General features: G+C 41.7%; 1 protein-coding gene across 1 annotated transcript in view; it reads left to right on the top strand.

The window, feature by feature from the left end:
* The window catches only part of vcana (versican a), a 36,173-nt gene that overhangs the window by 12,104 nt on the left and 10,549 nt on the right, over positions 1–13,520 (top strand). Inside the window, exon 8 of the mRNA XM_086031497.1 lies at positions 3,101–11,739. Within this exon, the coding sequence (XP_085887623.1) occupies positions 3,101–11,739 (8,639 nt within the window). The remainder of the gene's footprint in view (positions 1–3,100; positions 11,740–13,520) is intronic.

Below are 13,520 nucleotides of genomic sequence, written 5' to 3'. Positions count from 1 at the left end.
TCTGTTTCCTCTTTATGGAGCTTTGGTTTGGTTTGTGTTGAGTTTCAGGACTTATGTGTGCCTGTTGTGTCCTACAGCTCTTCTTTCCAAAGTCTCAGAGAGAACTGTGTGAAAGTGTTTACTAAGGACCTCTCAGCCCAATTCATCACTTTGAAAGAGTATACCATAATTTCCGAACTACTGAGCGCACCTGTATATAAGTCACACCCACTCAATTTAAAACAAACCTGGGCTTTAAGTTGCCCTTGCATGGTGGCCGACTGGTTCGCACATCGGCCTCACAGTACAGAGGTCGAGGGTTCCATTCCGGTCTCCGGCCTTCCTGTGTGGAGTTTGCATGTTCTCCCCGTGCCTGCGTGGGTTTTCCACGGGTACTCCGGTTTCCTCCCACATTCAAAAAACATGCATGGAACGTTAGTTGGACCTCTAAATTGTTCCTTGGTGTGACTGTGAGTGTGGATGGTTGTTTGTCTTTGTGCGCCCTGCAATTGGCTGGCGACCAGTTCAGTGTGTACCTCGCCTACTGCCCGAAGAGAGCTTGGATAGGCTCCAGCACACCCGCGACCCTCTTGAGTAGTAGCGGTTTGGATTATGGATGGATGGATGGAGAAATTCTCACCTTGCTAACAGTTTTAGCTGTTATATTGTTCGCTACACCTAGAGTCATGCTGGCTTGCAAGTGAATTTTTCCTGAAACGTGTAGGTGTAAGGAAACAACCGTAACTAAAAACAGACATCTGCTACCTAATTTGATGATTTGTATAAAAGTGGTTTCCCCAGACGACGATAAGTTTTCTCCAAAGCAAGTTTTGCCACAGCGCCATCTCACAATGCTCTCGCCTTGTACACACCCGGTAAACATCGGGCCTTTTTTGTATGACATTGCATGTCACATGAGAAGGGTTGGACTCCCATCAGGCTGCACCTCACTCGCTCATGGGCTATATCTCGGAGCTGTTGCCATTGCCTAGTGCGTGACCAACCCCTCTGAGTAGGGGACACACCTTTGTTCTTGAGAGCTTGTTAGCCCATAAAAATCCATAATTTAGCTGCACCATTGTTTAAGATGCACAGTTCAAAACATGCAAAATTGGTAGCGACTTGTAGATCAGAAAATATGTTATATAATTTAAAAACTAAGACATGGAGTATGTCGATTATGCTTTTGGTCTTTTCAATTGACAAATGTGTCTTCTCCGCAGCTTTTATGCTCTGTAGATGTTATCCTAAACTCTTGGTTTAAATAGTTAAATATGGATGAAATGTTGCCTTCCACCGTTTCTTCTACATTCAAAATAACTTGGAGATCAGAAGTGCATTTGATTAGAAGCTCACTTCAGAACAGCAGGTGCATCCCTTCTCCCTATTGTAATTCAGATTGATCTAACATTTCCACAGTGACTTCAACAATGACACAATGGATTTCTGGGTTAGAAAAGTCAGTCATCTATGATTTATTCCTTATTTGGCTTCCTTGGAAACTGTAATGGTTCTTCACTCTTGGTATGTTTAATGGAACACAAGCAGTCAGTTTCCAGTTTCTGTATGTACAGTATGTCTGTGTGTACGGAGAAAGTCTTCCTGTATAGACTGTATGACTGCGCTTCAGTGCAATATGTCGGTATTGTTTGTAGAATTTCTTTCCTTGTGTGAGCACTTCCCAGAGACAAGACAAACAGAAAGCACATGTCATAGAGTAAGTGTGTGCTGCTTACAAGCACAAATGCCCTTCTTTAGTTCACGTTGGACCAGAGATCAAGTGGTGATGTCACCTCTAACACAAAGTCTCTGCTCCCTGCCACAACAGCTGGAGGCCACGTGACCAAAGTGGGCGATTATAGCTACTTTTACTTTTACATCATCGCTTTTTGCTCTCTCAGGATTTGTGGGAAACTTTTTGGAAAAATGGCATAGCAGGAGGCATGACTTGTCTGGTTGCATAGTAACGGAGCAAAATAAGCTACTGATATACACTTGATTCTTTGACGTGTGCTGTGTCTGTGAATAATTAAGTACAAAATACCGGTAAGTTCAGAGTTGTACATTTAAAGTGTCTTGTTTACATCAATACTCTATGAGGTATTAAATCCATTTCAAGCTTAGGTCTGTCACAAACCTGGACCGGCCAAAGCATTTTTTTCAAATTCAGAAATGACAAAAATGTTTGTGTGCATGGGTGTTTTATTTCTTGGACTTAGAGGTTTTCCAAGCAAATTTCCAAATTGAGTATCTCAATATCGTAAAATTGCTATAGGCAACAATAACAAAAAGACATCCAAATGGAAATGTTTAGATAAAGCTGTGGTTGTGGTGGCGAATTTGTTGAATCTTTGGCAAATAGCCCATAGTAAGACCAGAGGTGAGACAGCGAAGGAGATTGGTAGTGTGTGTGTGTGTGTGTGTGTGTGTGGGTGCGTGTGTGGGGGTGTGTGGGTGTGTGTGTGCGTGTGTGTGCGTGTACACGTGTATGAGTGTGGCTTAGTCAGGTGGGTCCTCTACATGCGTTCCCAGGCTGGTTTTAACTTTAAACAGGTGGTGCAGGTGGTCTTGGTTGCAACCAATAATCTTTTTCAATCACCATTTACAATCATTTGTGGGAAACATCAAGAGAAACAGGAAGGGCGAGGCAAATACATTTCTACACACACTTTTCACTGCCATGTACAGAACCCGGAAGAAAGTATTGGTTGGTATAATGTCTAATGTCGGCCCCCTGAGAAGGATGAAAATCTGCTTAATTCTTATTCCACCAGTGGAATATGAATTACAATAATGTTTATACAAGTGGGGTCAAATAAAACATACGGTAATATTGCAAAGAAAATTTTGCACTTGAGTTTCCCTGAAAGCCTTACATTCATTCGCCAAGGTTGTCAGCATTTAGTTTAAAGCAATTAGCTTCTGTTTAACCGTTTTTATTAACACTGCAAAGTTGTACCAGTCTCACTTACAATAATAAGTGAAGCTTGAATATGTACCGTGAAGCTTGAATATTGTGAATATTGATTTGGTAGTTTGCATTGGAACTGTTGTTTTATTTGCGTAAACTAGTTCATAGCACTTTTTCTTATCTTGTTTCTTTACCTTCCTCTTTTTGCAGTTGACCAATTCCTTCAGTCACAGAGCTCTCAGTCACCTGTCTTGCCTGACCATTTCATTGCTTCAATGGGAGATGACGAGCCCATCCTCCAGAGTGGACACTCAGACTTGTCCCCTGCCACTGTAACTACCACTCCAATTGTTAGCATTATAAATGGAAAGTATGAAATAACACTTGATCCACTGAGTCCAGAGGACAAAGAAGCCAAGGGTACCCAAATTGTGACAAATATGAAAAGTTTAGGAGGAAATGAAGAAACAACTACAGCGTTTGATTATGGATGGCCCAACTTCCCTGCAGATAACTTCACTGAATCAACAGAAGGGCTCCTCTCAAGCACAGAAAAACTGAACCCAGATGACCCTGACTTTGATATTATCCCTATCGTTGAAACAACCCCCACCCACATTTTTCCTGAAAATGAAGAGGGCTCCACACAGAAAGACAAAACTTCTGCTTCAACTTTGGGTGACACCACATCATTTAAAACCACACAAAATACTAGCTCCGAAACCACAGACGGGATGTTATTTACAGCTGCTTCTGCTCATTTCTTTCCGACTGTATCACCAACTGAGACGCATATGACCAAAATAGTAGAGGACAACCAAACAACTGTATCAGCTAAGGTAACCTCCACTTTCATCACCACAACTGTACAAAAAGAGGGAGACAAGTTAAGGGGCGCTCCCACAACTGTGAGGAGTGACTCACAAGTGACTCAGACAGACAAGACAGAGGATCCATCCCTTTTTACTTTGGCAACAGATCTTCACACAGACAGAAACATAGCTTGGGCAACAGTAGAAATTAAAAGCAGTTCTGCCCCACCAACTGTTGAATATTCCTCTCAAGCTTCTCTACAGACTGTGTACATTCCCCTGTTTAATGATGCTGATGGGAAAACAAGTACAAAAAGCAGCATTACAGAGGGAATGTTAAAGCCTTCCATATTACAAGTGACATCAACAATTTCTTCTGACAACAATCTAATATCAATGCCATCCTCTACATTTAGTTCCACCGCAAGTACAGTTTCTATTTACAGCACCGAGACTTCAACGGCAATCACAGATGGAGCAAAAGTCCATGACTCTAAAACATCCATAGAAGAATCTTCTGTATCTGGCATAGCAATGATGGTCACACAAACACCGCCCATCATGCTCTCCAGTATATTCTCTGTTTCAGAAGCTTCGGATGCAGTTACTTTATCCCTTCTTGAGGAGGAACGTAAAAGTGTAACAGATCAGTCAGAAGAACAATCAGTTCTTACTCATGCTTCTGAGAAGAGAGAGGAGAGTTCCATTCTTGGTGAGGGCTCAGGGGATGAAACACCTGAAATGTTCGTCACAACTTCTTTCGTTTCAGATTTATCTTCTCAGGACAGCACTAAAATAACAAAACCACCAACATTGTTTGTAAGAACAGAAAATTATTTGAAAGATCATACAGATGTACTAATGAATTCACCTATCTATGAGGTTGACAGCATTGATGAGTTTGATGTAGATTCAAATATCATAACAACTACTATCTCTTCAAAGTTTAGTACAGAAACACCAGCAGCAATGACAGTTGCACATGGAAGTGGAACAAGTGTTATTTCGGGGGCATCTGTCACTGCTACAGCTTCCATTTACCACACAGAGAAACAAAACCCAGTGTATCTTGAAATGCAAACTTTAAGTACAGCTAAGGCTGAGGATGTTCAAGATGGTTCAGGTGACCAAACTCCAGACACAATCATTCTGACATCATCTGTGACTGCTGCATCTGCGCTCTCCAGAACAGAAATATCTTCTTCCGAATCTCAGATTCTAACATTGACTACCCCAGAAGTTAAGGTTGAAGATACAAGTAATCCGTACAGTCCATCTGTCAGTGGGTCAAGCTTGACACTTGAAACAGAATCATCATCTGGAGACATGGCCATAGAGTTCATTGGAGAGTCATTCATTTCACCAACTACTTCCATCTCAATAGTTAGCACTAACACCCAAGTAATGAAAGAATCTACCGGGTCCCCAGAAGCAATGTCATATCAAACAACAAAAAGCCATGAAGCAAAAAAATCATCAGTCAAAGAAGAACCTTTAGTTTCTCCGATCTCAGATATGATGAGCACAAGCTCTGTCTCAAGTTTTTCTTCTATGGTACCATCTACAGCTCCAGATATTGAAGAGGAAGGTATGGCCAGTGAGAATATTCCTTCCTTCAATGAATCAACTGTCCAACCTGAAATTGCAACATTTTCCACTTCAACAAACACGAAGAATTCCGCAGACATAGCACACGACTCTATCGGAGACTCAAAAATCACAACACCTACTGTTTCATCCATGTTTAGCACAGGGACGCCAGCAGTGATGGCATCAACTCCAAGGTCTTTTGGACTTCAAACATCATCAAATATGGCTAAGACTGATAGTGTGATATTGACAACAGGTGGAACTTCTTTCATGAGCCTAGCAGATCAAGACAAAGATATTATAGATGTAAACGAGAGCACTAAGTCCATTCCATCTGTCATTGGCTCAGGTATGACACCTGAAACAGAATCATTATCGGTCAGGAACACCTTTCCAGAAGGTTCTGGAGATGAGCTCACTGCGGAGTCTTTAATTTCAGCAACAATTTCCTCTTCATTGTTTAGTACTACTACTCCAAAAATGACAACATCATATGGAATGAGTCAGACTGAGGACTCATCACTTACACCTGAGAAAAGTGTGTATTTTCCAGAAAAACAGGACGAGAGTTCAGGTGAACAAAAGACTGAGGTGTCTCCAAACACTACAATGTTGTTTAGCACAGAACAAACAACAGAAATACCTCTTGAGGATAAAGAAGCATTTACCACTGACTCACATGAAACAATAGAAAGCCATGAACTGGAAACGGAACCAGAAGTAACACATCCAGTGTCAACCATCAGTGGACCAACAATGAGGAGTGAAGTGGCATCAATCTATACTACCATATACACCGAGAGTTCTGGAGAGGGCATTGATGTTTATGGTGGAGTGTCAAAAATTATAATGTCTGTTTCTCCAGTGTTTAACACTGATACTCAGAGAGTGACAACGTCACATGGAGCAAGCCAGACAGGTGATGTATACCTTACACCTGAAAGCGATTCAGTTTTCCCCAAAACAGACAAAGACAACTCAGGTGAACAAATTACTGAGTTGTCCCCAAAACTGCCAGAATCTTCTACCATTTCATCATTGTTAAGCACAAGAAAAACAACAGAACTGCAACCTGAGGCTAAAGAACCTTTTTATACACATTCACCTTTCAAAACGACTGACTTCCAAGAAGAAATATCACATGAAACAACAGAAATTAAAAAATCAGATATGTCATCAGTTACGGAAAAAACAACAGTTTCCCTAGTCTTTAATGTGACAAATCCAATACCAACCATCAGTGGCCCAACCATTAGTCGTGAAGTGGCATCAATATATTCTACCACACATACAGAGAGTTCTGGAGATGACGCTGATGTTTTTACTGGTGAGTCAAAAATCCTACCAACTATTGTTTCCTCAATGTTTAGTACAAAAGCATTAACACTGACAACATCACATGAAGATGCGATGAAAGACAGTTCAAAGAAACCTTTTACTACTGCTTCATCCCTCTACAGTACTGAAAAAACAATACAAGTGGATTCTGAAATGCAAACATCATTAAGTTCAGCTGTGAGTAAGGAAGCTTCGGCTCTGACCCCAGTAGCTACAGATGCTTCAAGTGAACAGACTCAAGAAATGCTCCATCAGACATCTTCTCCAAACACTGAATCTACTCTTTACATCACTGAGGCATTACCAGCAGAATCTTCTGTGAGATTATCCACTATTCCAGACATTCAAGTTGACGTTGTTAGCGCTGAACTAATTCCATCGTCCAGTGAACCTATCATCACACCGGAAAATGAAAACTTTACAGATATTGATGATGGAATTATGGGCAGTGTGCTGGTTGAGTCTTCACCCTTTTTACATGGAACAACCATGATGCCTGGAATGACAACAGACATGGAAAGTTCTGGAGACACCATCAATGAGTTTACTGGAGGATCAAAAGTCAAAACAACCGCTGTCTCTTCTATGTTTAGTACAGGGACACCAGCTGTGACAGCATCACATAAGGATGTTACACATGATGAAAAATCAAGTACGACAACATCATCCCTATACAGTACTACGAAAACAACTCCAATATCTCATCACATTACAAATTCTGCGTTGGCATCAGTAGATCAAGATGGTTCAATTGACATTCAAACATCTTCCATCACTACTGCTACTCTGTCCACCACAGAGGCACTAACAGAAACCCCTACTAGTTCATTTGAAGTTACAAATATTGAGAGTGACGATGTGAGCACTGAGTCCATTTCGTCAGTTATTGGATCAAGTATAACACCTGAAACAGAATCATTATCATTAGTCAGTACCATTTTAAATGAAGGTTCCGGTTCTGTTCCTTCTCTCAGTGGCTCAAGCATCCAACCTGGAATGTCATCATTCTTCACTGTCACAAACATAGATGGTTCTGGGGAGAGCATTGAGGACTTTACTGGAACAACTGTTTCATTGTTTCATACCGATACACTAGCAGCGACAGCATCACATGGAAATGAAACCGATACTTTCTCAAACACCTCTGTTACTGTGTCATCCCTGTACAGTACTGAAGCACCAACAAAAGAACCTCTGATACCATCTACGTCCATACTTGCTTCAAGTATGACACCTGAAACAAGATTATCAGTCAGTACCATTGATGGCTCACCAACACAATTGCCCCTTCAGGAAAAAGATGCTTTTACCAAAGGCAATTCTTTGAACAGTACGAATCTGCTAGAGTCAGTGACAATTAAAACAGCAGAAAGTTATGAAACAAAACTATCATCAGTTGCCACAGAAGACTCTGAGAGTTCTGGAAACGACAGTGATGACTTAACTAGAGAACCAATAATCACAACACCTACACGTTCATCCATGACTGGTACAGGGACATCTGCAGTGAGCACATCAGACGGTGATTCAACTAATGACATTTCAAAGACATCTGTCATTTCTGCATCATCCTTCTTCAGCACTAAGAAACCAACTCCAACTGTATTGTCTGCTCTTTCAGACATTGAGGACATAGATTATGATGGAATTAGCAGTGGCACTATGATGGTTGAGTCTATTCCTTCCCCCATTGGCTCAACCATCAAACTTGGAATTCTACCATCTGTCACTACCACAGATTTTGACAGTTCTGGAGACAGTACAGAAGGCTTTATGAAGAAGCCAACAATAACAACGGTTTCGTCAATGTTCAGTACAGAGACACCAGCAATGACAGCGTCACAAGAAACTCAAAACAGTCAAGCCTCAACAGCATCAGTAACACAATCATCCTTCCACAGTACTGATAAACCTACTTCAATGTCTCCAGAAATGCTCTCTTCTGATCAAATGGAAGGCTTTACTCAAGCAACACCGAGTTCTGATCTCCATGGCCAATCTGCATTACCGGGAATTACTACTACTACTACACTAGCTGCACAATCCACAAACCCACAAGCTAAAATACTACAGACCACTTCAGATATTCCAATCATAAATGAATTTGATGCAGGTTCTGCAATCATTCTTCCTGAACAGGACAGCTCAAATACACAAACAACTGAAATTTTAACTGAAGAGTCATCTAGTTTGGATTTTTTGTCAACTACAGACAGTACAATGGAACACAGCAGACATTCAGCTGTTGTGATTGGCACCTCTCAAGGGACATCTACAAAATCTCAATCCTCCTTAAACCCTACCATTCAAATAATTGACGACACAGAGCTTATTGATCAAAACCCTGCATTTTCAACAAAAGTCATTGGGAAGACATCTGCAACCATCTCATCTATGTATAGCACAGAAACACCAGCACTATCAACAACATCACATTCAACGATATATTCCCCTGTTACACAAAAGAACACAGATAAAAACATGGTTACAGGGATGTTATCCACTACTGATAGGGCATTCACTGAGGAGTCAACACCGCGCCGTGTCACAGATCTTTCATCAACATCTTTGTACAGCCCTGTGGTAGCTGCAATGACAACTAGTTCACTTCCAAGTACTACAGTTTCTGATACAGAAGTTATCAACATTCAGGGCTCTGGAGACCTAATTTCTGCTTTGACAGCATTTACAATTGACAGCACAGAGTTCCCAGCTGCTTCAAAACACAGCATAAGCACAGACGTTAACTCATTAGACTCTGTACCTACCTCAAGGAAAACTATTGCTCCTACTACTAGCACAGCATTTGTCCCATACTCAAAGGCATTAATCACAAATGATGAAGGTTCAGGTGATGTCCCAACAGATCCCATTTCAACCATGTTTAGCACAAAGAAACCATTTTCAACCTTTGCAGAGTTAAATCCTTCCACTGAGGTTCATACAGAGAAGGCAGCAATTAATGTTCTTTCAGAATCTGTCTATCCTACTAGAGAGGAGCCATTAACGCCATCAACTGAAATTCAAACAAGTACTGTTATAAAACAAGTGACTTCGGTGTCTTCTCTGTTCAGTACTAAGAACATTACATCAGTGACTCCCATTGAAGCTAAAAGCGCATCGTCTTTATCTGCTGCAACAGAACAAAGTCGCAATGCAGAGAGGCAGAGTGTTGGAAGCTCAGGAGATGGCATATCTACCGCTACAAGTGATTTCTCCCGAGTAACACCAAAAGAAGAATCATCTACAGAACAGACAACCTTGTCCAAAACCACCATCACACCATTATTTACTGTTAAGAAAGAAAGTTCGGGTGACAGCATATTTGTTGATTCCTCAAGTCCTCATATATTTGAAGGAACTCAACCCATGCAAGTCCCTAGTCACTCTTCTGTGTTCCCCTCAAAAGAAACTTCCACTTATGCCGACATGGAGATCTCTGGGCTTTCTCCTGAAGAGGATGACTTACAGATAAGCGCAGATGGATCCGGTGGAGATATATCCATTGATACAACAGATGAGACAGAAATAGACAAGAGCACATATGATTCGTCAACTCAACCGAGCAGACAGTCCGCGCAGGAATTTATATTATCAACCCAAGTCCCATACAAGACTAGCAATGAAAATTACTTAGCTGAGCATGGGAGTGGTGTCTTCACTGATGATTTAACACCTGAGGATGAGAGTTCGGGAACTGACTTTTTTGACATATCAACAACATCCACACCAATGGCAACATCATCTTTGTTTGATACCACTGCAGCAGCCACTCCTTCACCCAATGCTATTTCTGTCTCTGAGGATATGTCAACTGACAAGGAGTCTACAGAAAAAGCTGTCACACAAAAACCTACGAGCACTGCAGTTTCTTCACTGCACAGCACTGTGAGACCCACGGTGTTTTCACCTGATACAAGGTCAGAAAAGGAAGAAAAGGATGACATTCATGAATATTCTACAAACGCGATAATTTGGACTACCGTGTCAGCATCCCATGAAATGACATCTACTGAAAGTGAAAAAATGATCGCTTCTTCCCACCAAGAGGCAACAGCAGCACCGGAGAATCTGAAAGTTGTTGTTACTGAGGCATCTTCTCCCTTCAGTAAACCAAAGTCTACTGTGACTGACGCTCCTCTCTTTAGCACAGTAAAACCAACCCCCCTAAAATTGTATGTGTTGTCATCCGACCAAATAGTTGTCACACCTGTAATTGATGAATCAACACCAGATTTGATTTCGACAGAAGGCGAGAGTTCTGGTGACCAAACCACAGAGATGTTCACTTCCAATCCACCAGAAGATACAAAAGAAGATGAAGTGTTCTCGCCAGTAACGCAGAGCATACAAAATGAAAGCCCGTCCCCTGAGCTCATCCCTAGTACTGATATTATTATTGATGCTGACACCATTTCCATCATCCCCTCTTCTCCATTTTACCCAAACATTCAGACAGAAGAGGCAGGGGGTCTCACACCAATTACAATGATGCAACAATTTGAGCTGCCAGAGGAACCAGAGGCTTCAGGAACAGGTGCTATAAACTTCTTCACACCTACACATGCATCAGCAGCCTCTTCTGAATACTCTTCACCCATGTCTGAAACATTACCTGTGGAAAGTGTTGTGACCACAGAGACTTATAGTAGACGGACTGAAACATTGTCATCACAAGCCATCCCAGCTTTAACTGTCTCAACCAAACCAAGCCATGGAGCATTATATGATGTAACACCATCACAACCAGTTTTCTCACTTGATACTCATGCAATGCCAGTTCTCAAGCAGGTGGATGGTGAGGAAAAAGATACATTCTTAACCTCACTGCCCACAGCCGTCACAGCCGCAAGTGGGACTGATGAAACATCACATGTATCCTCACACATTTCTGTACATTCAGTCACTGTTACACAACACACACCAGTGTCTACAGCACCTATCAGTCAAGTATCTCATCAAGAGTTAAGTATATATGACTCAGATGAAGGCTCCGGAGGAGAAAATGTGTTCGGTACTGAAACCACGTCAACAATAGAATCCTCTGGGTGGATAGCAGCTGATATAGTAACATTACCAGCTTCTTCCATGTTCAGCACTAAGGAGCCTGTAATTATTAGTGGAGGTAATAATGGTATAAAAACATCAAGCATCTGGTCATCTCTCTACAGTACTGTAAAACCGACGCCCGGTTTTGTACCTGATGTTCCTGGCACTTTAAGTAACGAAAGGCTGACAGCTTCAACAGTGAAGCCTAAAACTATATCACATCTAGATGCGTCGCCTGATCCTGGTAGTGGGGAGGCTGAAATACTTCTATCAAGTGCCGCTTCAAGTCTTTACAGCACTGAGAAGCCAACTGCCACTTCCTTCCCTGATATTTCTAAGACACAATCACATGAACACATTCATGTAACAGAGCGTCCAACACAAACAGCTGCTATTCTTAAGAGACTCTTCACAACGTCATTATATCCTGTACCTATGGAAGGCTCTGCTGATGAGATCTCCGATGGATCAACTGCTTCACCAATCATATTAACATCTGATAGTAAAAATCCTTCTGCAGTACCCACTCTTTTGAGCACAGATAAAGCCATAAGGTCCCAAGATCATGAAACAAATTATGTAACCCTATCAACACCACAACCTAGTCAGTCTGCAAAACCACAAAAAAATACTCAGACAGAATCTGATTCATTGTCATTTGAAACCTCTCCTGAAAGCCCAAGTGAGCACAGCCCACATGGAATAACTGAATCACTTCCACTACAACCAGAAAGTACCCCATCTTCATTGTTAAGCCCTACAACTCCACCAGTAGATGTAATTTTAGATGTTACCGAACAATCCTCTGATGAAACTGTGAATTCAACTACAGGGGCACAAAATACAGCTGGTGAAAGTTCAAGTTTCTCAGAGAGTGAGGAGTCTTCTGTGTCAATAGAGACAAGTCTCATCACTTCAACAGAAAAAGAAGATGGTTCAGGGGTACCAATACCAAGTGTCTACAATGCAGACTTGGCTAGTCCAGCATCACCTCAGACAGGGTCATCTTTATATGAAGAAACATTTGGTTCAACATCTACTAATACCCCCACAACAGAGGCTTATTCAAACCAGTCACCTGGTGTGTCCCAAACATCAACCGAGTCAGTATCGACAGATGTTGAGAATGAGGAGACACAATACATTGACATAACAAGCACACTAGGACCCATTGGTATAACCAATATTGGAGAGAGCTCTACCGACTACCAAGTAGTGGCTACACCAAAACCAGCAGAACACATTTCAGATGTCCCTATTGGAGCAGTACCTTCACAGGAAACTATTTTGGTACATTTTGTCACAACCTTTCCTCCCCAACAAAATCCAACACCCCCCCGAAAATCATTTGAGCAAGCCTGGTCAGAGATTGCTATCATACATCACCCTCACACAGATTACTCCTCTGAAGCTGTATCCCCAACCAGTCCGATGCCTGCAAGTCAGTTTAAGCAACTAACAACTATTGCTACTTCAGTCACTGAGCCTGTGTCTGCTACAGTGGCTCCAGCTTCAATTGACCTTACAGATGAACAAGTTGCAAGTGGGGAAATGACTGGACCAACTCCAGAAACACATGGCAGAGTAACACAGTCTCCATCTGACAGCATTTATGAAAACCTAAGTGAAGAGGCTCCAGATTATGAAGAATCGAATCCCAGCATAGTGGAGAGCATTCCAGAAGACAGTGAAAGTATAAAACCAACAGAAACAACAATGTACACCAGCCAAGCTGGAGAGAGTCAACCTTCCAACTCAGTAAACAGTATTGGAAATGTTCCTGTGCAAAAAGCAACACCCTCTCCAAGATCTGAAGAGGCTTCAGAGGGCACCAGCAGTCT

This window comes from Filicampus tigris, chromosome 5 (genome assembly GCF_054856515.1).
Source record: "Filicampus tigris isolate MCC_2025a chromosome 5, RoL_Ftig_1.0, whole genome shotgun sequence".
NCBI lineage: Eukaryota > Metazoa > Chordata > Actinopteri > Syngnathiformes > Syngnathidae > Filicampus > Filicampus tigris.
This window is presented reverse-complemented; position numbering and strand designations above follow the sequence as displayed.